Here is a 27,157-nt window from a genome sequence, read left to right on the forward strand (position 1 = left end):
TGCCAATAATAATGAATGTAACTTCAAGAAACGAATGAACTAAAGAACTAAAGATTCTCGCTCTGTCAGTCTCCTTAAAAGAGGCGACTGCAGACGTGTATTTCGCAGCCAACGAGCACGTTCCATAACCCGCTCGCCTGCACCCAAACGCCGTTTTCACGGCGACCCAGAGATATCCCATAAAGAGTGTAATTTCTGGTTACCCGGCTCATACCGATAGTGCTCTGAGTGTAGAAAATGTGCCCACTGCCCAGTGTTCACCCCTACACACAAGCACTTTTTCCCCTGTGTCAGAGCCCACTCTCATAAAGCTGGCATGTGCCGCTCGAGTGTTAGATGTAGAAAATGTGTCCATGATACAGTGCCCACACCTACTCACTGCCCGCTCTGCTACACAGTCATTCCAAGAGAAAAAACACAAAGCCGGCACACACCGGCTATGGTATTGTAAGTCCTGTGCCCCCTCGCAAGCGCTCACACTTACTGTTAAACACAAAACCCCCGGCGCTACACACGCGCCCCAGGCTTCTCTCCATGAAACTTTCCCCACCCAAAGCGGCCGGGATGTTACATGCAGAAAGGCCAACCGCCGCTCTCAGCGCGCCGCTGTATTCAAGCACCGAGAGCACGCTCACCGCGCCGTTAACTCTGACTCAGGTTCACGAGCCCACGCTGTGTGGAGACCGGAACTGAGAGGCCATTCTACCCCTAGCTATACATGCAAAAGCATGGGAAGCTATTACAGGAGTGTCAGAATGGGTGCTCAATACAGTAGGGCTATTCGCTGCAATTCGCCCGCCGTCCCCCGTGCTATCGTACATGGACCGAGACGAGAGTGAATCAGGAAGTAGCACACCTACTTCAGGCAGAAATAGAAAAACTGCTAGGCAAAGGGGCCATAGAGTCAGTACCACCTTCCCAGAGCGAGTCAGGCTTTTACAGCTGGTACTTCCTCATGCCGAAGAAGGATGGAACTCTCAGACCTATCTTAGATCGGAGTTATTTGAACAAAGCTCTCATGAGGCGACCGTTCAAAATGAGGCGACCGTTCAAAATGCTCACGACCAGACAGATCCTCGCACATATTCGCCCGAGTGACTAGTTTATCTCTCTCGATCTGAAAGACGCCTATTTTCAGATTCAGATAATACCCAGTCACAGGCCATTCTTGAGATTCGCCTTCGACGGTCAGGTATATCAATACACCGTCCTTCCAATACACCGCCTGTCTTTAGCACCTCGTACATTCACGAAGTGCATGAATGTTGGGCTGCAATGCTCTTCTGGCTGGACTTCCATCATGTGCAACTAAACCTCTGCAAATGATCCAGAACGCTGCAGCTCGTCTTGTCTTCAACGAGCCCAAGAGGGCCCACGTCACTCCTCTGTTCATCTCTCTGCACTGGCTACCTCTCGCTGCTCGCATCAAGTTCAAGGCATTGACGCTTGCTTACAGATCCATCACAGGCTCAGCTCCCTCCTACTTTCACTCACTCCTACGAGTCTACATCCCTACCAGAAGCCTACGATCGGTCAAAGAGCGACGTCTCGTGGTTCCAACACAGAGAGCCACAAAATCACTTTCCAGAACATTCTCATTCACAGTCCCATGCTGGTGGAATGCGCTCCCCACCCTCATCCGGAATGCAGAATCCCTGACAACATTCAAAAGACAGCTGAAAACCCATCTCTTCCGTGAGCACTTAACCTCATAAAATAAAATAAAAATAAAAATAAAAAACTTTCCCTTTAAAACCTCACTTATCGGGCTTATGCTACTCTGAATGCCTGAACTTTGTATTTTGAGCACTTCTTGCGTTGCTTTTGCCTCTTCCTGATGACTCGCTTAATTTAGTCCTAATTTGTAAGTCGCTTTGGATAAAAGCGTCTGCTAAATGACTAAATGCATGGACGTGGCTCTCGCCCCCCTCAGAAGTCAGGGTGTGCGAATACTGAACTATCTGGACAATTGGTTGATTCTGGCACAGTCAGAGATGGAACTAATATCTCACAGAACGTTGCTTCTCAACCATCTGGATAATTTGGGTCTCACGGTCAACTGGACCAAGAGCTCATTACTGCCCAGTCAGACAGCCTCCTTTCTAGGAATAGAACTGGACTCTGTCTATGACGGCCCGCCTGTCGTCACAGCGCGCGCGCTGTGTTCAATGCCTGGCCGCTTCATTCCAGAAGGGCAGCCTTGTTCCCCTGAAAACCTTTCAGAGAATGTTGGGCTGTATGGCCTCAGCCGCAGCAGTACTTCAGTTAGGCTTGCTTCATATGCAGCCCCTACAGCGCTGACTGAACGCACGAGTACCACACCGAGCTAGGGCTTCCGGCGGTCTGCGTATCAGGGTGACTCAGAGCTGTGTTTCAGCTCTGAAGCCCTGGACAGCGGCCGAGAGGTACCAGTCGGGAGTGAGAATGGAGTGCGAATACTGAACTATCTGGACAATTGGTTGATTCTGGCACAGTCAGAGATGGAACTAATATCTCACAGAACGTTGCTTCTCAACCATCTGGATAATTTGGGTCTCACGGTCAACTGGACCAAGAGCTCATTACTGCCCAGTCAGACAGCCTCCTTTCTGGGAATAGAACTGGACTCTGTCTATGACGGCCCGCCTGTCGTCACAGCGCGCGCGCTGTGTTCAATGCCTGGCCGCTTCATTCCAGAAGGGCAGCCTTGTTCCCCTGAAAACCTTTCAGAGAATGTTGGGCTGTATGGCCTCAGCCGCAGCAGTACTTCAGTTAGGCTTGCTACGTATGCAGCCCCTACAGCGCTGACTGAACGCACGAGTACCACACCGAGCTAGGGCTTCCGGCGGTCTGCGTATCAGGGTGACTCAGAGCTGTGTTTCAGCTCTGAAGCCCTGGACAGCGGCCGAGAGGTACCAGTCGGGAGTGAGAATGGGCGCTATCTCGTACCGGAAGGTTATCTCGACAGACGCCTCCAACCTAGGCTGGGGCGCCCTCTACGAGGGCAGACCGGCTTTTGGCCAATGGTCAGACCGGGAGAAATGCCTTCATATAAACTGTCTAGAGATGATAGCGGTCGAGAATGCTCTGAAACATTTCCTCCCACACCTGCGGGGCTACCATGTACTGGTTCGCACAGACAACATGTCAGTGGTGGCCTATGTGAACCGCCAGGGCGGTGTCAGATCCAGATATCTCAATGCTCTGGCAGAACGCCTCCTCGTTTGGGCTCAGCACTCCCTGCTCTCACTGAGAGCCGTGCATGTGCCTGGTCGCCTGAACGACGGTCCAGACAGACTGTCCAGAGACAACGTTCCCCCAGGGGAATGGTCTCTGCATTCTCAAACAGTCCAGCTGCTGTGGTGCCGCTACGGCAAAGCGAATGTCAACCTATTTGCGTCAAGAGACAGCGCTCACTGCCCAGTATTCTTCTCGAAGAGCGAGGACGCGCTGGCCCAGCTGCCCTTTGTACGCTTTTTCCCCGATCTCGATGTAACCACAGGTAATCAGGAGAATCAGGGAGAATGGCAGCTCGGTGCTCCTCATATCCCCGCGATGGGAGAACCAAATTTGGTTCCCGGAGCTGATGCGGCTGACGGACATACCCCCATGGCCGATTCTGGCGAGAAGGGATCTCCTCTCTCAAGCCGGCGGCTCGATCTGGCATCCTCATCCAGAGCGCTGGTCTCTGCATGCATGGATAATCAACGGATACCCGTTGCTCTGCCAGAAGGGGTTGTGAACACAATCACGCAGTACAGAGCTCCTTCTACTAGAAGGCTCGACGCGTCTAAATGGTATGTGTTCACCGGCTGGTGCGCCGACAAGAATCTAGACCCACAAACGTGTGGAGTCTCGGGGGTACTTTGTTTCCTTAAAGAGCTGCTGGATGCGGGCAGAACTCCTTCCACGCTCAAAGTTTATGTGCTGGCCATTGGGGCGTTCGCAGATTCGACATGCGACCAGTCAATAGGAAGGAACGAGCTCGTCATCCGCTTCCTTAGAGGAGCCAGGAGGATGAATCCCCCGCGGCCCCCGTCAGTTTCTATTTGGGATCTTTCTATAGTCCTGGAGGCCTTGAAAGCACATCCCTTCGAACCCTTGCAGACGGTGGACCTGAAATACCTTTCGCTCAAAACCGCGCTTCTGGTAGCCTTATCATCAGACAAGCGTGTGGGTGACTTGCATGCGTTATCTGTTAACACCGCATGTCTCGAGTTTGGACCCAATGACTCTAAAGTCATCCTCAAACCGAGACATGGCTATGTCCCCAAAGTGCTGGGCACTCCATTCAGAGCACAGGTTATTACATTATCGGCTCTACCTGCATCCGGTGGCAAGCTCGATGTTAACCTCCTCTGCCCTGTTAGAGCGTTAAGGATTTACGTCACGCGCCCCGCCGCCTTCAGGCGCTCGGAGCAGCTCTTTTCGTTTCATTCGGTGGGCGCGTCAAAGGTCTCGCCACCTCGAACAGAGTCTGTCCAGATGGATAGTGGACGCTATCGCGGCAGCGTATGCGTCTAAAGACCTGCAGTGCCCTTTGGGCATTAGGGCTCACTCCACTAGAGGCATGGCCTCTTCGTGGGCTTGGTCCAGCGGGATTTCTATTCACAACATTTGTATGGCGGCAGGCTGGGCCTCCCCCACTACATTTGTTAGGTTCTATAACCTAGAAGTCCCTGCCTTGCAGGCTAGACTTTTGTCAGTCTAACTTATGAGTATGTGCTGTTCAGAATTCGTTCATGTGCAGGCTACTCTCACGTTTATCCCAGCTCTCCTGGTTGAGCTGCACTATGAGGATTGATATGTGGCCCTGGGACTTATGTGGTGGATGCTTGGTGCGCACGGCGTTGAAAAAGGGTTCCTGTAGCGTAAGCAACTTACGCAATACGAGAGAACCTCTCATAAGAGAACGTACTCGGTTACTAACGTAACCTTGGTTCTCTCTAGAAGAGGGAACGAGTATTGCGTAACCCGCCGTGCTCACGCCCCGAGCTGATCTTGCTTCAGTCGATGAAAACCAGGTAAGCAGCCCCCGAGCCCGTCCTTTTATACACTAAGCTGCTGCAACGTGTTGACAATATATACAAAATTAAAGATAATTTTTTGGCTTCATGTCTCGAGAAAAGATGACTTTACCCGTAGCGTAAGCAACTTACGCAATACTCGTTCCCTCTTCTAGAGAGAACCGAGGTTACGTTAGTAACCGAGTACGTTTTAATTTATGCTTCTGAAGTTTTCATTCGCCGTTCTGACACATTTCTCTCGTGGGGGCGGGGCTAGTAGCAGTGTGTTCTTATTGGCTACTGAGTTTTTGATTGACAGCTTCTTCACCTGGAAGTGAAGACGTCAGTGGTGTGTTTATGTGTGGATGTGAGCGTCTGTAATCGCAGCTTTCTATTTCATTTTAGTGATATTAAGTTTATATCTGTATTTATTTGACTGATGCCATAGGACCAGAGTGCTGTCAATCACTGCCTGATTCAACTTTGGCAATGTAAAGCCTTTTTTTTTACCATGCAAAGCTATTTAAACCTGAATTTCTCAATAGCTGATTAATTTGCGATGCAGAGTTTTTGAAAGAGGAGAGACACGACGTGACCACAGAACACGTCTCTGTTCATAATATGTAAACACTCAATTATTTTGAAGTATCACCCTGGTCGCAATATTTATTCTGATAACTTTTGTGTGATAAAGATGACTGATAAAGCTATTATATGTAGCTAGTATGAGTAACAAATGCTTTTTCTGTGTCCATATTTGACTAATAATAATGCAAAAATTGCACTTCAAATTAACATTTCTGAGAAAAATGTTTAATCTTTAATAGTCTTTAATAATAAATATATGTCCAAATTAAAAACTTAATACATGCAAGTAATTATGACTGAAAACATCCAGCAACTAGGGAATACACAGCCATGGATATATTTATATATATATATATATATAGGGCTATACAGCCATCTACTGGTTACACAACAGTATTACAGATGATAAATGCTGCATGACTCCGAGGTAAATATGTAGTACTGTAAAATCCCTTAAAACATTTATATAATTTGTTTGGAATAAATATTTTAAGTCTGCAACTTGTTACTGTATGTGGAGTTCAAAGCAGTTTGTATTGTTAGATTATAATACATTTCCTCTCTCATTTTCCAGGGAGTGGAGCAACTGTTCCATAAACAAAATTCTGATGCTGACTCAGAGGATGGAGTGATAGTACCAGAGATCCACTGTCCCCATCAGACAATAATCTTACTTTGTTCAGACACATCACCTTTGAATGACTGGGATCTTGATCTTCAGACACCTGATTTATTTTATTTTAATATAAACTAACAAATATTTTAATTTCCTCTAGATTAAAACAAACAGTTCACAAGTATACAAGAAGGTTGCACTTTATTCTTATTAGTCTATGCTGATCTTAGATTAGCATACCAACAGCATATGAATGTTAAGGGGATAGTTCACCCAAAAAATTAAATTCTCACTTATTTTACTCACCCTCATGCTGTTCCAGATGCATTTTACTTTCTTTCTACAGATAAACACGAATTAAGATTGTAAGGAAAGTAATCCATCTCTGCGAGTCCTAAAGACGCTTTAAAAACCACACACAGTGACCGTGACAGTAATCCATGCGACCTCAGTGGATGAATTAATGTCTTCTGAAGTCAAACAATAGGCTAGATAAGAAAAATGCTAATAATGTAAACTGTTTTAACTATTAAAAATCACTTCCGACCAACTGTCTTACGTACATGGGTTACAATCCACTTGTATTATATGGACTCACAAATATGGATTATTTCCTTAAAAATCTGTTTATGTTTATGTGAAGAAGAAAGTCATATACATCTGAGATGGCATGAAGGTGAGTAAATGATGAGAGAATCCTCATTTTTTGGGTGGACTATCCTTGTACTGCTTGTATCCAGTCACTGCTTTGTTAATTGTACTGCAACAGTAGATGTTCAAATAATCATTGCATCATTTAAAATGTATATGAATTTTTTATATGTATTCTGTATTTGTAATTTTTCATTGTGTATAGTAATGTATATCATGAGAATACTGTGCATTACATGTATTATGCAGTTAATGTTTTGTGGATTCTGGTCTTTCCTGTCACAACATAATTGCATCCAAGACTCTGATACTTGCATATATGCTTTAGTGACAATAAAGAATGTAAATTTATTTGAATTCATATTTTCAATTACATTAATTAAACTGGTTGTATAAGTCACAATTGAAACGGTTGATGATTGTTTTAAGTGATCATTAATTTTGATGGTGTAAATGTATATCATGCTAACAATGAGTAGTGAGATGGCCATGGTTGCCAACCTTGATTACCTGGTTGAAGTGAAACTTTCTTGACAGCTGAATATATCACACACGTTTGCTAGTATTCTCTTTAAATTGTAACAGCTCAACCTAATCAGATCATAAATGTAAAAGAATCATCAGGAATAAACAAATATTCCCCGAAAACATTGGACACTACAATATTTAATAATAATAATAATAACATATTTTATTTGTAAAGCACTTTTCATAGTTAAAAACAATCCCAAAATGCTACAGAGTATAAACAAAGTTAAAAACGAACAAAGTTAAAAATAAAAAGTTAGCAAAAAGTAAAAAATGCTTGCTTAAAAAGATAGGTTTTTAGTCCTTTCTTAAAAGAGTCTATGGCTTGAGGAGCCCTTAGGTTTTCTGGAAGGGAATTCCAAAGATGCGGTGCGGCTGAACAGAAGACTCGATCCCCCATAGTGCGGAGCTTAGTTCTGGGTGGCTGAAGAAGGGCTTTGTTTCCAGAGCGGAGGTTGCGTGAAGAGTTTTGTTTTGTGAGTAGTCCCTTTAAGTAGGGGGGTGCGTTGCCATGAATGCATTGATGGGTAAGTAGGATGATTTTATAGTTAATCCTGTATGAGACAGAAAGCCAGTGGAGTGAGTGAAGAATGGGAGTGATATGGTCATATTTCCTTATCCTCATTAGGATCCTTGCAGCACTGTTCTGAATGTATTGTAGTTTTTGAAGGCTTTTTCCAGGAATCCCAAAGAGGAGAGCGTTGCTGTAGTCCAGCCTCGAGGATACAAAAGCATGGACAAGTATTTCAGCATCTGACAGACCAAGTGTGGGACGGAGTTTAGCAATGTTCCTTAGGTGATAGAAGGAGGTCTTACACAGATGTTTTATGTGGGCGTCAAATGTAAGTTGAGCATCAAATCTTACGCCCAGGTTGGTGACTGTCGATGATAGTGGAATGTTTTGACCAGAAAAAGAGATGTGGGTTATGGGTGATGACTGGACCTGGTGTGGTGTACCAACTATCTTCTGTTTTGGAGCTATTTAGCTGTAGGAAGTTTGCCTTCATCCATGCCTCAATCTCCTCAAGGCAGTAGCTCAATGATGACAGAGTGGCTGTAGATGGGATGAGTTGGTTTTTATATACAGCTGAGTGTCATTGGCATAGCAATGAAATGATATTCCATGCCTGTTGATTATGTGGCCAAGGGGAAGAGTATAGATGGTGAACAGAATCGGGCCGAGAACCGACCCTTGTGGGACACAGCATGTGACTGTATGCGTCTGAGACTTTACACCTCCCAAAGAAACATACTCTGTTCTTCCAGACAGGTAGGATTGGAACCAGCTTAAAGCAGTGTCAGAGAGTCGGATAGTATGATGGAGGCGCTGAAGGAGGATATTGTGATCAACCGTGTCAAAAGCTGCAGATAGATCCAGTAGGATGAGGAGCGATGGTGTGCCGGTGTCAGCCACCATCAACAGGTCATTTGTGTTTTTTTAATTTTTGTGTCATTTTAAGTATTATATACAGTACTTTAATGTACAATTACACCTGAATAGACTGAATAGATCTCTTGTGCTCCTAAAAGCTTCTGTCGACAAAGTAGTAGCAGCAGGTAAATACAGATAAAATTAAAAAACAAACATAACTTAATATCACTAAAATGAAATAGAAAGCTGCGCTTACAGACGCTCAAATCCACACATAAACACACCACTGACGTCTTCACTTCCAGGTCAAGAAGATGTCAGTAAAAAACTCCAATGAGAACACACTGCCACTTGCCCCGCCCCCACGAGAGAAATGTGTCAGAACGGAAACTCAGGGAGCGTAAACGAAAACTTAAGAAGCATAAATAAACTCTGGAAGCGCATTTGTAAGTTCAGATCAGCAAAAGAAATATGAGAAATAGTTAGCAAACCATGCAGTGTATTAAATACAAAGTAAAAAATTTTGCCTGCGATTTATTCTTTTTCAATTTCAAAGATATTTTATTCAGTTACAACTTATATTTTCAATAGTTTCTTGAAAAGTTACGTTCATTATTATTGGCACAAAAGTAATTCCATATATCGCCCCGCCCACATTGGTTAGTGGCAGAGTAATCCAAGAAGAGGCTTGTTTAGGCTTGTTTGAGATGAGCAAAATCTGCGCAGAACCGATTCCCGGTGATCAGCGCGAGATGCATGCCGGTTAGAAATGTGTCCGAGTGCGGTCCGCCTTGCTCTGATGTCATGCTGACGTATGTCAAAAATCTCTCGCGAGCGCAAGGCGGACGTGTCGGATTCTGCAGTCGGGCACAGTTACTCTCCACTGACTGCGCTGATCAAAAGCACGATGGGAAACGACTTGCTTGACTACACAGCTTATTGCTCAAATATGCTTTTAATATAAAAGCAACAGAACTTAAATTACATCCAGTTTATTAGCAACACTGTGCACTAGCCTACTAGCCTACTCTCGCATACATTTCAGGCGAGGCTAGGCGCATCTCGAACAAGCTTTTTGAGATGCGCACTTGCCTCGCCTGAAATGTATGCGGGAGTAGGCGGCTGCAGTGAGAGGAGGACTGAAAAAAGTACAGGCAAGACGGACAGTTCTCTCTTCTCGCAGTGGATCAGACACCTGCGAGATCAAAGATGAATATCGCGGGATTCACATTCGTCCATGTCATTGTTAATAAACTGGATGTAATTTTATTTCTGTTGCTTTAGTATAAATATAATGAACAAGACACCCAAAGTAGGCTACTATTTATTTACATTAAAAAATAAGCCTACGTGTTTATCAATCTTATTTTTCTTTAAATATATATACGTATATATATTTTTTTTTATAAAAATGACATCACATAACCAACTTTGCAACCTGTCAGAGGGTTTGGGAATATTCACACATCATTTATACACATAAAACAGAGTTTTAAAATCAAACATTTGAAAAGAGATCAATACATCATGGTTGTTTAAACCAATGAGCATTAAGCTGTGTTGTCAGCAAGTCGTTACCCATCATGCTTTTAGGCTTGTTCGACTTCATGCAGGGGTGCTTCCATGTCTATGGGTGCTTCTACCTCTAATATATTTTGATAGGAGGCTGACTCGGGACGAAGAACAACAGACGCTCGCTTTGCATGTTCAGTTACTTTACTGACAAAATAATATATAGAGCTAATTTGCTACAGTTTTGTGATCTGTTGCATCCCAATTATGACATGGTTTAAATTGTTCCATTTGAATTAGTATATACTGTATTAGCAGATCCTCAATAAAACTGAAAAATAATTAACAGATGTAAACTGAGAACAACATCGCGCAGAAAAAAAGGTCTGATTTTTTTTCTGTTCAGACTGCAGTCGCTTAGCCTATATATCCAGAATGGTTGTCACTGTATGGACATTTTCACCTTGATTATTTAATCAAGGTGATTATGTTATTAGGATTCACGAATAAAACTGATTTGACTTGCTTTACCAATTACCAAATGAAGACGGTCTTTGAAATGTCTCGCTCTAGCAGTGAAATCACATTGTACTCACTCAGATTCATCGGTTAGTGCTCTATCACTGAATTTAGGTGGATGGTCCATAGATGCATCACTCTTCATAGACACACAGCTGAGTTCTGGAGACGCTGCTTTACATTTCTGAACCAAAACCGGCTCAGGTTCACACATTGGAATGTCAATACTGAAACACACAGAACAGAAACGTACAGCAATTTAGACATACAGAATGAAAGAAATGAATAAGAATATGAATGTTGCGGCAGAGGCGCCTGCAGGACTCTCATCTATGGTACACAGAAGAAAGAAAATGTAATCTAAAGTTAGACAGAATTCTCAATTTTGATTAACAGTTATTTTATTACCACATCATATCTTTGTATCAATGACGGTTTGTTGAAACCTGCCTGTCCCACTGAGCAGTTCAACAGCTATATAACATCCACATAAAATGTGATTTTGTGTTCCATTGCTGCTTTTAAATTAATTTGTTTCAATATAAGCATGGACGTCTTTGGCCATTGCGACACGTTTCATTGCTTTTTCAGTGTCTTGTGTCTGAGTGCCGTGTTTTTAAAACGGCTTATCAAGGAGTTGAACTTTTAAAAATGTATTGAGACCTTGTACATTTTTATGGAAGCTTGTTCCTGCCACAAAAAACAAAAAACAAAATGTAATTGCGACTTTTTCTGACAATTGCATGATGTGAACTCAAAAGTGAGTTATAAAGTCAGAATTGTGAGATAGGGGTAGGGCTGGGGAAAAAATCGATTTGATTTAAAAATCGAGTTGGTAGGTCAAATCGATTCATATTTTCAAAAAATCGATTTTTTAGATTTTTTCTCCCCCTCTTCAGCGTACAATACATACATTTTGCATTCGCCAAATCTTCCTTCAGGGTTTCCGTAGCACGCTCGCTGTGGCGCAGCCCTCGATGCTTCACGACATAGACTAGCATGTTTAATTTTTTAACAGTCCTCCACGACGACGGCGCGCGAGTGAGTGAGTGAGTGAGAGTGTGTGTTCGCGAGTGAGCGAGTGTGTGTGAGCGAGAGTGAGTGATGAGTGTGTACTTGTTTTCATGACAACTGAGGACATTTTTATGAAAACACACCTGCAAATGAGGACACTCTGGAAAATACGTGACTTATGAGGACATTTTGGGGGTCCTCATTTTTCAAATGGCTTTAAAAACATACTAAGCAGTGTTTTTTTTAAAATGTAAAAATGCAGAATGTTTCCTGTGATGGGTAGGTTTAGGGATAGGGGCAGTGTAAGGGGATAGAATATACAGTTTGTACAGTATAAAAACCATTACGCCTATGGAATGTCCTCACAAATCACATAAACATGGCTGTGTGTGTGTGTATGTGTGTGTGTGTTTGTGAGAGAGAGAGAGAGAGAGAGCGAGAGAGAGAGAGCGAGAGAGTGCGTGTAACGTTATGTGAGTGAGTGTGTGTGTAGGCTATGTGAGTGAGCTTGTGTATATGTGCAAGTGAATTGTGTGAGACGGCTCACGATGACTGGTCGGAAAACAACGTGTAGTCTGACATGTTTCTTGTCCTAAAGATTTTTAGGAGTCAAAATCATGTAATCTGACACAGTGACTATCATAACAGACAAAAAAAATCGTGTAATCTGAACATAAGAGTTATCTCAGGATTTTTTGTTGTTTTATTAGCTCAATCCAAATACAGTATAAATAATTTGGATGTTTAACCATCTTTGTTGCACACTGCACATGACTTTTCAGTTAGAGAAAGGGGTTGCCTTTGCAATTTTGTTTATGTTGATGCACTTTAATTAAATACAATAAATATATATTTTTAAAATATATTTACAGTTTGCATTTATTTTGTTTTAAATGGAAAATCGAATCGAATAGTAAATCGAGTTTTTTATCAAAAAAATCACAGATTTTTTTAGGGGAAAAAAAATCGCCCAGCTCTAGATAGGGGACCCTATTTTAACGATCTAAGCGCATGGTTTAAAGCACACGGCGCTAGTGCACTTAGGTCGTGTCCAAATCCACTTTTGCTAGTTTAACGATGGGGAAAATGGTTGGTGCGCCCAGCATATGGTCTGAAAGGATTGTCCCTATCTTAATGAGTAATGGGTGCGTTTTGGGCGTAACCTGCAATAAACCAATCAGAGTGTAATTTCCCATTCCCTTTAACCCTCTGGGGTCTGAGGTGTTTTTGGGGTCCTTGAGATGTTCTGACATGCCCTGACATTTGTGCTTTTTTCAGTTGCTTATAAACATATTAATGGCGAAGGTGTAATTACACTCTATTTTGCACAAACAGGGCTACCATAATATGTGAGCAACATGTATGTACATGTTTTCATTTTTGAGAGAATAATGTTTATGCATGGTTATTGAAAAAAATAAAAATGAAAGTTTCTGAAATAAGGCCACAAAACACATACTAAATATGTGTCAATAAGACTTTTGACTAATGGATGTCATCGCCTAGAGTTTTCTTCAAAATGATGTGAAAATCATCCTGCCTAATCATTCACATAAAACGATACATTGATTTAAATTTTGTGAAACACTTTTAGTTTGGAAAGGCAATATTCGGATGGGGCGTAAACAATCCAACACCATCATGCATATTTAGTAGTTCACACCTGATGAGACAATGCCCCTGCATACTTAATGAGCCATTCATTCAGGTGTGTCACCTATAGCCACAAGAAAGAATACAAGAGCAATATATATATATATATATATATATATATATATATATGTAAGGAATAATTGACGACAGGCCGTTGAATTATTAGAAAAATAATGCACACCCGAGGTGGTAATGCGGTCACGACGCGAAGCGGAGTGGCCGTTCACCTCGGGTGTGCATTATTTTTCTAATAATTCAACGGCCTGAAGTCAATTATTCCGCTTATACTACAGTTACCACACCTCGAAACATTGTTCAGATTATGTATTTCAAGACGTTTGTTAAGCTTTTGTCATTAAAACGCTCTTGTATGTAGGACTAATTTCTTACGCATCTAATTCAATGCCTCCGTTGCTAATTCCAAAATGTCATTTTAGAGTTAGTAACGGAGGTTTGAGCCACTGATAGCAGACTAATGCTGGGGACACACGACTAGCTGACACATTCTCTGACTGTTTTCATCGCAGCATATTTTAAACACCGACTTTGAACCGCGTTGAACACAGACTGAACGCGCTGAACACGCGTTTGGGCATAATCAGTCATACGTATCAAATTACATTCATAACCGGCCTTAAAGTGTGTCCCCAGTTATTAATGCAGTTATTAGAGAGAGAGATGTTGCAATAATGAGGCAGAAAAGCATGTGCGTCAATATTATTATTTATTTATTAAATAAATTTAATTCATTTTTTTTTTCTATTATTGACAGATGACAGACTAGCCAAATAAATGAAACACAAAACCATTTTAACAAGTAGGCCTATCAATAATTATTTATTTGTTATATTATCTGCAATAATAATCCGTGCTGCAGGACTATCCATTTATTTAGCCTATATTCAGTTTAATTTTCTATTGATTATAGATAGGACTATATACTTTATTTATTCAAATTAAACTGCATGTTTCTATTGATTGTGAAGCTAGACATTGAAAATTCCAGATCAAGCGTATGCGGCTTAATGTTTTTTTCTTGTTATGAATTGTATCCTATTTTCCGTTATTACAGTTGACTACGCGAAGTGATATGGAACTGTAATGCGGTCAAGACCTGCCTGGAACTACTTTAGCTGTGCGTTTCCCTGAAAATAATGCACACCTTAGAACGTTCGTCAACCAATCAGATTCAAGCATTCAGTGGCCCTGTAGTATAAATATATATATATATATAGAAATTATTGAACTTAAATATACAAGCTTCATAAAAATGATCATTCTAGAAGAAAATTTCAGATGGCATTTAGAGGCTTTTGCATCTGAACTCTTCATATATACACACACATACATATATATATACATATATATATACATTATATATATATATATATATATATATATATATATATATACACATATATATACATATACAGTACCAGTCAAAAGTTTGGAAACACTACTATTTTTAATGTTTTTGAAAGAAGTCTCTTATGCTCATCAAGCCTGCAGTTAAAAAAACAAAAAACTAAAAAAAACAGTAATATTATGAAATATTATTACAATTTAAAATAATGGTTCTCTTTTTTAATATACGTTAAAATGTAATTTATTTTTGTGATGCAAAGCTGAATTTTCATCAGCAAGTACTCCAGTCTTTGGTGTCTTATGATCCTTCAGAAATCATTCTAATATGATGATTTGATACTCAGTTATTATCAATGATGGAAACAGTTGTGCTGTTTAATATATTTTTTTGGAATACTTTTTTCAGGATTCATTGATGAGTAAAACGTTAACAGCATTTATTCATAAAAACAGCATTTATTCAAAATAAAAACATTTCTAACAATATAAATCGTTACCATCACCTTTTAACCAATTTAACGCATCCTTGTTGAATTAAAGTACTAATTTCTTTAAAAAAAAAATAGTTATTGTTCCCAAACTTTTGAACGGTAGTGTATATTGTTACAAAAAAATTCTATTCTAAATAAATACAGTTCTTTTTAACTTTTTATTTATCAAATAATCCTGAAAAAAGTATCTCAGGTTATCAAAAAAAATATTAAGCAGCACAACTGTTTCCAACATTGATCATAAATCAGCATATTAGAATGATTTCTGAAGGATCATAAGACACCAAAGACTGGAGTACTTGCTGATGAAAATTCAGCTTTGCATCACAAAAATAAATTGCATTTTAAAGTATATTAAAAAAAGAGAACCATTATTTTAAATTGTAATAATATTTCATAATATTACTGTTTTTTTAGTTTTTTGTTTTTTTAACTGCAGGCTTGATGAGCATAAGAGACTTCTTTCAAAAACATTAAAAATAGTACTGTTTCCAAACTTTTGACTGGTACTGTATAAATTACTTCATTTAAAAGAAGAGAATTCAAGCTTCATGCCTGTGTGTCTGTATGCCTGTTTGACTGAGTATTCGCTGAGTTACAGTTCATTTTCGGACGCGTTTCAGAATGGACTGCACTGACAGAGAGGAGGCAGAACTCACATCATGTTTATTTTTCTTTATTTGGCGAAAAGCACAACACTTTGTTTTTATTATGAGTATACACAAAAAAACACACTTAACAGGATCGATTGATGTATAACACAAGCATATAAGATAAAAATTAATATTAGTATTTTGATTCTTTTTTGCACTGATAAGGAAAAATACGAGCCTATCGCGCCGACCTCAGGGGGTTAAAGCCAGTTGCTGCACCATGGCGGGTTGCTATTTACATGGCGGAATTGTCAAGTGGAAAGAATGAACACATCTCCAGAGAGGATCTACTTGTGCGCAAGGTTAAAGCGCACATGCAGACAATCTACGGGACAAGCCGGATTCCACCATATCTTAATGTACACAATATTAATCTTTTACATTGTAATCCTTTTACTTTTAATGTTTGCCATGTTTGTGTGCTGCTAGGCGTCCGTGTGTGTACGTAATAAGCAGAGTGTACGCACATGGTGGACCCACCTATAGGCGCACATTGATAACGTGCTCTTTAAATAAATATAAAAAAATATTGCACCATTGACTTGACCGCTACTTGACCAGTTTTCAGTTGCTCAATGGCACAGTCTATTTCATGTTCCATTGATAATCTGGTCTATAACTCCACCCCAAACTCCCAGCTGCCCTGTATCTTGCTCTCTCATTGGCAGTATGTCATCACCGATGTAGTTTTCAGTCAGAACACTTTCACACAGCAGGATTGTGACTCGCCAACAGTCCAGATATTTAGCATGCCAAATATCTCACAGGCGTCTATGATTCTGTCAGATCGCGTCTTTGATCATTCACACTGCGTGATTGTCAATCGTGTGAACGAGCACCGATTTGCCTATGATTTCGGGCATTTGTCGGCGATCTCACAAAACCTGTCGGCAAGCGAAAATCTATGGGATTAATATCCTGCCATGATTCAAAACTGAAAATAAAGTTCTGAAAGGTTGAAACTAAGTGTTCGAAAACTCAAAATCTTACAAAAAAAAGTTTTGCAAGATCGAAAAATAAGATTTGCAAGCTTGCAAAATGTAAAAAAAAGAAAAATATCTCTGCAAACATTGTTGTTTTTGAGATTTCCTTCTTTAGAACTGCAACTTTTTTTTTTATGATGTTGCGCAAACAATTTTTCAGAGTTTCAAATTTGTCAGTGTTCTCCCACTGTATTAGTTTGTTTTCCAGGTTTGAAACCTTGTAAATGGTGATCTGAAAACTGGTGTGCGAATGTGTGAACAAAAGTTTTGAAACTCTGAAAACAGAGTTTTGCAGGCTTGCAAAGTGGTTAAAAAAAAAAATCTCTGCAAACATAATTTTGTTTTTGAGTTTTCCTTCTTCAGAAGTGCAACACTCTTTTTTACGGTGTTGTGCAATATTTTTTTCAGAGTTTCGAATTTGTCACTGTTCTCCCAGTGTATTAGTTTGTTTTCCAGATTTGAAACCTTGTAAATGGTGATCTGAAAACTGGTGTGCGAATAGGTGAAAAAAAGTTTTGAAACTCTGAAAACTGAGGTTTGAAAGGGCGAAACTTACTACATTACATTTGCACTCCTATTGCAGACTATTTTTTCAGAGCTGAGTTTACAACACCCACTTTGCGGAGATACGCCCACACAGTTGCGAGCTTGCGACTCACGTGATTTGTGGCAGCGTTGTCACGCAGCTCTGCTCTGAAACTCTGACTGAGAGAAAATGAAGCTTCGCAACCTCGCAAAAAAAAAAAAAAAACCTGGAGGGAGGGCCTTCTGCTCTTGGCCAATGCTTTGTTGTCTGCTGACGTACAGTCCAATCACAAGTCATATTTACTGGAAAGGTGGGATTGACCGACTGCTCCGCCAATGACAAAGCGCACAGGATACGCAAACAGGATGCATGGCTTTTTTAAAGGTTAACTAAACCCCTGGTCAGAGCCTGACTCCACCCACTGGCAATATTTGAAAAATGCTAGAAAAGTGGGCAGACCACAGCGGAGATAGAGGGGACGAACCGTGAGCGGGGGGGGGACCTGAGACCCACTGTCAGACTCTCTAAAATGGACAGTGACTCGCAGGGTCGCCCAGACGATGTAAAGTACATGCATCTGATGAGTTTTGATCGAGTTGATGTCAATAACGCGCACTCTTTTTTCACCTATTCGCACACCAGTTTTCAGATCACCATTTACAAGGTTTCAAATCTGGAAAACAAACTAATACACTGGGAGAACAGTGACAAATTCGAAACTCTGAAAAAATGATTGCACAACACCGTAAAAAAGAGTGAAAAATTGTTTGCGCACCATCATAAAAAAAATGTTGCAGTTCTGAAGAAGGAAATCTCAGAAACAACAATGTTTGCAGAGATATTTTTCTTTTTTTACATTTTGCAAGCTTGCAAATCTTATTTTTCGATCTTGCAAAACTTTTTTTTGTAAGATTTTGAGTTTTCGAACACTTAGTTTCAACCTTTCAGAACTTTATTTTCAGTTTTGAATCATGGCAGGATATTAATCCCATAAAAATCGGGCCTAAAATCGTTCAGTGTGAACTCGGCATAACTGTCACGAAATGTTATTCCTTTCTCTTTGAGTCACAGAATAGGACAAATATGACAAGGGAAAGTCACCCCCAGTTTTCATAAATAATTATTGACACATGATTACTGACATGGATTTAGAATAAAGTTATTTTTTTAAATACACAAGTAGCCTACACATAATATTAAAATAGTTAAAGGGATACTTCAGAATTTAGCATTAAGCTTTGTATTAGTAGAAAACCTGTAGTATTTTCGAATTACCATGCTTTCCACCCTCATATCCCCCTGAGATGAGAGATTTATGTATTTTTTGTCTGGAAGAAAATCCTCTGATGACGCAAAAATCGTCATTTTGCGTCATCAGAGGATTTTTTTGGCCAGAGGCTAAAGACTACAGCCAGTAGTAGGAGCTCGTTCCGCATGTGTTCAACCCACCCATAGGGGGTGGGATCTCACTCACAGAATATACACACAGTGTCAGACATCTTTCTTTGGAAGCTAAGATAGCAGGCTCTTGTTCTGTGGAGAAAGCTGAGTAGTAGGGGTTACCATCCTCTTTTTTCCCGGACATGTCCGGCCGTCGAGATCGTCCAAAATGTCCGTGATTCGGCTTTTGCTTTCTGCAGTCGCCATTCATTGTGTACATGCACACCTTTTGTTTCAATCTAACTGAACTCATTCCGATTGGTGAATCTGAAAGTAGTGTTTACATGAACTCTAAACAAGTGATCGTTGATGTGCGTTTTTAAAATTGCTAAGAAAATTCCCGCTCCTCCGTGAGAGATACGAGATGGGTGCGTCTCAGTAACCACGCCACCAGCCTCGCGCCGTTCTCCCGCGCCCCTCATAGCCTCGTCCTGCTCGCCACAGTAAACATAATGAATGGCGACTGTAGAACGCAAAAGCCAAATCCCGGACATTTTGGGCGATCTCGAAATCCCGGGCAAACTCGTCAGAGACTCACTAGCCTAGCCTTGTGCTGCATTCCAGTCCAAAATTGTCATGCCCTTCACTTACTAACTTCCCTCCGTCTCGTTCACTCAGATGTACGTCATTGCGAGTGTCCACTACTGGCGGAAACTGCAATGGGCTGAATTGGAACGTCCTAAGCCCTTGATCACTTGGAATCAGCTATGTAGTTGATTTATTATTTACATTTGTTTTCCCTTTAAGAATTTGTTTAATGCAGCATCCAATTGTATATATGGTGTTTGGGTTGTTTTCAATTAAAAAAAAATTAATTAATATATCATAGAGTTGTTTGTTGTGGTGGTGATTAGACGAGATATGTGGTGACCAGAGCTCAATGTTCAACGGCTCTGGTGGTGACGTCACAAACGTACTGCATTGTGGGACATACAGGTACCTGAAGTGTACATATGAAGTAGACTCGCTCCCTCTGTCAAAATCGAGGGAACGAGGGTCTGTCCACCTACTTCCCTCGTCCACTTCACGAAGTGGAACGCACTTCAAAATGGCGGCGGGGATTCCCCCGAGGGGAAGTGCTTAGGGAAGTTCGCAAATGTGTGTCTCTAAAAGTGGACTGGAACGCAGCATTGTTGTTTTCAACTGCTCTCTTACCGGTAGGCGTGGCTTGGGAGTGGCCTCGTAGGGCAGCGAAGCAAGTGCATTCTGGAAGTTGTTGTCTTTCATACACATATAGGCCTAAGCCAAAAATACATTTTCTGGCTTTTCTCAGTCTAGAAAGCTCCAAATTCAAAAATAATTTCACATTTCTAAAACATAAATTACCTATTTTAAATACACATTCATCTTTCCAGAGGTGAAGTAACGTATTCTTTATTATGTAGTCATGCTTTTATCAGTCCAAGTCCCAGAAACTGCTCATAGATTAAACTAAGTGTACAAATTCATAAGTGACTGTCTAAATGGATTTTCTAAAGAAACCAATGTAGCACATTTTCTTTTCACAGGATCGTTGGCTTTGTGCCCACAAATATCAGCATATTATTGGTGTTTAAGGTACCATACTATCTACAGAGAATAAAGCATCCAAACAGACGGACATGCCATTTCATTTTTAATGCATGAAAATGAATCTGGAAATATGTTTGTTCAAAGCTACCTCTGTCTCAATGAAGAACATCAAACACAAAATAATTTAGTTCATAAATCCATTCAGTCTCAAGATAGCAGCATTAAACTGATCTGTTCAAACTGATCCAAATTATTCACAAACAGCTTTTCTCCACAAATGTTGTTCATGTCACAAAATGGAGTCGGTTGAAATTTTCACTTTTGACTTAAACTGGTTGAACCAGTTTACATATTTACCAAGAGAAAAACAATGTTGTTTGTGTGTAAAACATCTACACAAGTGAAGCAGTTTTCAAAATTTCCGAATATGTCCACATCTAATCCAAATAGAAACACAAAAGTGTGTTAACAGTAATGCTCTGACTTTACATGTTAAGAAGACAACAACATTGAAATACATTTCTTTTAGGCCTATTTGATTTACAGAAAATACCAATAAGCTCTGCAGTAACGTGATATGGATGAAATTACAAGTGAGAAAGAAATCAAAAGTTAATGTTACTCAAAGTTGTATTATTTTCCTCTCAAGTCTATTATAGGCTAACAGACTTGAATATTTCAGAAACCAAATATTTTCAGAAACTTAAATATGTGCATCATGTCCCCTCTCTTTCTTTCTAATGGTGGACAAAAAGCACAGCTGTGAAAATGTTTTAAACTATAATTAAAGTTTTAAACTAAAAGGTAATATTGAATAACTTACATTTTAGACACAATACCATTGTCAAACAGGCGACGTGCAGTAGAATAGGTGTGCAATAATTCTGACTAAAATATAAATTTTTACTTTTATTAGAAATATACATGTAACATGAGTAACCATCTAGCCTATGAGATCACTAACAGTAATGCACTATTGTTGGTACAGCCCAGTGTTATTTTGGTCACGTTTCTATAATGAACTATCATGAAAAAAAATTATTAAAGAGAATATCCAGCAAGATATATCCGTAACCTTTAAAGGCATAGACTACTTCACAAATGTGTGGTCTATAATAAACAGAATAGAACAAATGAAAACAGTTGCAAGTAGGCCTAAATGACGCAACATTCAGTTAATATATAGATTAACATAGGCTAAGTGGGATAACTGCGTGCTGATTATATTAATAAATAAGTATAGCCTAAACAATGACAAGTAGATTGCACGATCCAATAATTTCAAGCTCAAAACCCGATATGAAAACGTTTCACTTTGTGACGCAGTTTAGAATGCGTTCATTTTACTGGCAAATTTTGACATTCAAAACAATAATATAAATTACAAAGGCGAAATATATAAGAAAACTCACCCGTAATCATTAACGCACTGAGAAAACACATACAAAGTTGAAGAACAGTAAAGCTAGCCTGGTTTGTAACTCAGCTGCCGAATCTGCATGTTCGCCGCCCGTACCCGAGTAGGCCTTCACCTGTGTGCACTGGGCAGCCTGCAGATCGAGGCGGGGCCCGTTTCTGAGGCTTTGCGTGTTGCTGCACGTGTCACGCCCGTCCACATTGGTTAGTGCCAAAGTAATCCAAGAAGAGGCATGTTTGAGATGCGCCTTACCTCGCCTGAAATGTATGCGAGAGGAGGAGTGAAAAAAGTACAGGCAAGACGGACAGTTCTCTCTTCTCGCAGTGGATCAGACACCTGCGAGATCAAAGATGAATATCGCGGGATTCACGCTCGTCCATGTTGTTGCTAATAAACTGGATGTAATTTAATTTTTGTTGCTTTAATATAAATATAATGAACAAGAAGTAGGCTACTATTTATTTACATTAAAAATAAGCCTACGTGTTTATCAATCTTATTTTTCTTTAATATTATTATAAAAATGACATCACATAACTAACCCATATAAAGATTGTGAGGGTCAGTATAAAGCTGGTTTTGCTAAGAAGCTGCTCCAGAAAAAAGGATCAGTACCAACTATTCGTGTTCCTGCTGCACCTCTTTTTTGAGTTTTATTGACCTTTATATTAATCTTTATATCAAATCGCTTGCACGCTTCACGATGAATTACACTCTACATTATGGCATGTTTTCTATGGACGACGTTCTCAATATAATTCATAATCCCACGTTTATAATGAACAACGCGTTATGGTTTTTGTATTATTTTAATCGGTGTATGCACAGAACAGAGGGGCGGGGTGAGCAAAGCTCATTATCATTTAAAGACACATGCACTTAAACGGCGTGCTGAAAACAGAGCTGCTTTTGACCAGGTAAAATGAGTGTTTTCTTACAATACTAATGAGAATTTTTAATTAAAGTATATTACAAACTTTTAATTTAGACAAACTACAGCTGGTTCAAAACGCAGCAGCTCGAGTTCTTACCAGAACCAGGAAGTATGACCATATTAGCCCAGTTCTGTCAAAACTGCATTGGCTCCCTATTAAACATTGCATAAATTTTAAAATACTGATTACTTACAAAGCACTAAATGGTTTAGTGCTTTGTAAGTAACTCTGCAGTACTTGAGCGAGCTCTTAACGCACTATAGTCCGTCACGTCTATTGCGATCTCAAAATTCCGGCCAGTTAAAGGTGCTGTATGTAGGATCCAGCGGCCTCTATCGGTGATGTTTCAGATTGCAACAACAGCGCTCGTGCTCGTGCTCAAACTCAAGAGCGCGCACTCACTACCGGCCACACTGAGACTTTCAACACAACGGAGAAAGCATCTCACAACATGCTGGAAACTCATGTAAACTCCCACTGCTACATTACCATAATAGGCTACTTTTATCAGCTTGACGTGTAACTAATGCTCCATGCTCGTACCATGATAACGTTACATTGACTGTATTTTGCCGACATGTGGTGTTATCTAGCATAAGGCATTTCACTAACTATTCGTGTATCTTTCACAATTAGCAATGTCAACATAGGTCAATGAATGATAACGAAAACGGTTAGTCAACTAGACTGAACAATTTCAGTGTAACAATAAGACAGTAGGAAGTAATATTACTGTAGGCCTACTGAACGTGTCTGGAAATGTGTATTATAAACAATATGATCGTAGTGGGATGAGTGACGTTAGACAGTAGATCTAACGTTAGTACATAAAATAAAAGTTACATCCTAAAGCACCTACTTTTTGTTATCATGGAACAGTCTTTTGTATTCATTTCATGTCTCATGTATGTTGTATTTTACCTTGCTATTTCATTACAGTTTACTATTATTTATTTCAGCATATCTGAAAACTTGTAATTTATCAGAAAAAAAAGCCAACTCCGATTGACGTTTGGCCTGACAAGCTTCAGCAGATAATTTTTTTTTTTTATATATATATATATTTTTGGAGTTTGTGTTGGAGTCTGTGTTGTGCTGGAGGCAGGTCGTTTTTTGGTGTTATCAGACTCCATGTCGTCAGCTGCAGTGCCGTCGCATAGACTGTTTATAAAAAGGAGAGAGGCTCGGGAGCGCGCATGCACGTCACATCCTGTGGATTTCGCAGAAAATCCGACCCGGAGACTTCACATAAAAATAGGAATACTGGCCTTCAGAGGTAATAGCAAAACACGAAAAGTGGATCATTGTAATGTGTGATTACAACCCCTTCACAGACAGGCAATAAAAAAAGGATTAATTTTATAAAAAAAGTTACATACAGCACCTTTAATAATACCTAGAATAATACCTAGAATATTAATAATACCTAGAATATCCAAATCGACTGCTGGCGGTAGATCCTTTTCCTATTTAGCACCAAAACTCTAGAACAGTCTTCCTACCATTGTCCGGGAAGCAGACACACTCTGTCAGTTCAAAGCCAGATTAAAAACACATCTCTTTGACCTAGCATTCACTTAATACATTATAGACTTCTATAATTTAATGTTAGGCTGCATAGATTAGGTCAGCCGGAACCGGGAACACTTCCCATAAATCCTGTTGTACTCATTACATCATGAGAAGAATGGCATCTACGCTAATTTTAGTGTCTGTGTTTATCCCGAGGTTTTCCTGCAGCCTGCCGGATCCAGGCCGTATCCAGATATGACGAAGGACCTTCGCCTGGACCCGATGACAACGCAGTGCTGAAGTGCCAACTAGTCTCTCCCTATGGAGGATCCCTCTACCACTCTACAGATAAGGCGTTGTCGGGAAAATTCGTTTCGCGTTCCTACCCCAAAGCAACAAAATAAAATACAATTCTTTATCAAAATTTATAAGGAAAGACAAGTACTTTGTTTAGGCTTGGCTTGTAGGGAATTCCAAACCTGCGTATATTCATACGCACATAACTATAGAACCCATTCTAAATGCGCATGTGAACGCCATCAGCGTTTCTCACAGGTTCGCGTTTAAAGTCTGTGTAGAGGGAATGGTGTCGTCTTAGCGGCCCCTAATTTAATGACAAATGGTCGTTGCGACGGAAGCGAATCAATCGAGGCTAGCTTTGGATGGAAAAAACGTAACTCTGCTATAAAGCCAAAACAACCTCTGTTACCTTAAATTATACGCTAATCTCTGTAAAGCTGCTTTGAAACAATCTACATTGTTGAAAGCGCTATATAAATGAAGATGACTTGACTTGACTAGACCCTAAAGAATCATATTAGCTTGTACAAAAATGACATTATATGACCCCTTTAAGACATCACCGCACGTCACTGATGTCAACAATTTGGCCGCGGTTAGCTACTTCAGGTGTTTGCGAATAAGGCCAAACCTGGTCTGCTTTAACGCTTATTTCTGGAAACCACGATATTCTACAAAATGTTTCTCCATCTCCCATTAAATCGGAAGGTTCAGGAATAGATTTGATTTCGGAATGTGTCGCTAGAAAAACGCTGTACCATATTCAAATGCAGCGAAAACTGCAATCAGTATCCCATCTGCTTTGCCTAAATATAAAAATCATATAGGAAATGAATTATATATAGTAGGCTACATAAAATATGCTGACCATTTATATCAGACACAGTAGTCGATTGTGCCTTAAAAATGCCTTAAAATTTAGGGGAAAAACTAAAATGAAATAAAAATAAAAGTTGTTTTTACCATCATGTTAATTAGAAATCTACAATATATTTTAATTTCAAATCATATGATGTTAGTAGTCAAACATGTCTTATGTGGTAACAGTGATGCACATTAAATTATGATGTAATTTTTTAATTATCATATTCAACAGTTATGGATCTCAACTACTTAAGAGAATGGCATCGACTGAGAGGCCGAGTTTTTGGGCAGATTCTGTGATGACCAACTTCCTGGCAGCAAAGAAATATTCTGGGGGGGATAGAAATAAAACCAATGAATCATTTATTCACTGTTGAGAGTTAAGAGAATAAATAACATTTACAGTTATAAATTATAAATTATTATGTTTAAGTTATACCTAGCTATACTTGTTTAAAATATTTATTTTGTCATTCTTTATATTTTCATTATCTTAAGTTAATTTCCTATATTTTTTATTATAATCTTTGTTTTTTATTGTATTTATAATATTTAATTTTCATAATTGTAATTGTATAATTAATGATTAAATTAAATTAATTAAAGTGTCATAATTGTATATTTTTTCATTTGTTGTTAAGTTGTTAATTTTTATATTGTTCTTAAAAGTTTTATATTTATTTTTGTTTGGATGGATTCAGAGCATGTGAGCGGAGTGGAGCGGGAGCGAGCGGGGAGCGCGAGCGGGCGGATCTTGGACAGAGCGCAGAGCGGCAATTTCAAAAGGACGGAGCGTCGCATTTCCCGCTCCAATTTCGCTCCGCTCACACCACGAGTCTGAAGCATGCTCAGTCAAGCCTTACCCTGAATCCATTTGTCTTGCACAGTCATCAGCGGTAGACTATTTTCAGGCAAAACTCGGCGCAATAATGGAGTTCAAAAAGTAAAATGAGAATTCATACAGGTGTATATAAGTCGCTCCGGAGTATAAGGCGCATCAGTCAAAAAATGCGCCATGAAGAAGAAAAAACATATATAGACATAGCCTCGCACTGGACTATAAGTCGCATTTATTTAGAAATTTATACCAAAAAAAAACAATGATGGGACAGTTCTCCGTTACGGACGTGAGCGCTCTAAAAGCGGCACTAAGACTGCTTTAAAACTTTCACTGAGACCTCAAACAGAAAGCACAAAGCCTGTCTTTAAATTTAATTTCATTTTGTATTAATTGTATCTTAATTTTAATCAAGGTTTCATCAACCAATTGTCTGGATTTAATAAGAAGTAAATAGGCTATATTAGAAAATAGATAACCACGATACGAAGACGCCGGCGTGAACCTGGAGTTTGTCTCATGAATGAACCGAAACTATAGCCTACTTGCCTCACAGACCCGACACATATATATAAAGCTTGAAATGTCTACTTTTAAACAGAACAATTCAAAACGAAAGAAAACAGACTGCTCTCCCGTATGAAATGTGCATTTCTCTCAGGCGCGTAGCTACTGCGAAGATCACGAGTCAGCATCTTTCCAGCTGACAGACATAAAAAAAATTAAAATGTCTTCTTTTTTACATATTCATAATCATTAATTTTGCTGGTTCGTTGTGACAGCTTTTGTGCTTTATTGGCAGCGCCACCCTTACATGTTACATGAACGCATCAGCACTGAAAACATAAGAGATTTTTTTCTTTTGGGGACATTTTGTTTGTGT

At 39.7% G+C, this 27,157-nt stretch overlaps 1 protein-coding gene across 3 annotated transcripts in view; it reads right to left on the bottom strand.

Annotated features, from left to right (window-relative positions):
- The window catches only part of LOC308680027 (NACHT, LRR and PYD domains-containing protein 3-like), a 78,759-nt gene extending 56,612 nt beyond the window's left edge, over nucleotides 1–22,147 (bottom strand). For 2 of the 3 annotated variants that reach the window (XM_081347910.1, XM_081347909.1), the window contains exons 1-2: nucleotides 21,821–22,147; nucleotides 10,849–10,998 (exon numbers count right to left, since the gene is read on the bottom strand). In XM_081347910.1, the coding sequence (XP_081204036.1) occupies nucleotides 10,849–10,985 (137 nt within the window). In that variant the 5' untranslated portion in view covers nucleotides 10,986–10,998; nucleotides 21,821–22,147. Of the gene's footprint in view, nucleotides 1–10,848; nucleotides 10,999–21,820 lie in introns of those variants that run through there. The other variant, XM_081347911.1, reaches the window with a different exon arrangement.
- Nucleotides 22,148–27,157: the final 5,010 nt, after the last annotated feature.

Source organism: Scardinius erythrophthalmus (assembly GCF_964197995.2).
Source record: "Scardinius erythrophthalmus genome assembly, chromosome: 19".
NCBI classification, from domain to species: domain Eukaryota; kingdom Metazoa; phylum Chordata; class Actinopteri; order Cypriniformes; family Leuciscidae; genus Scardinius; species Scardinius erythrophthalmus.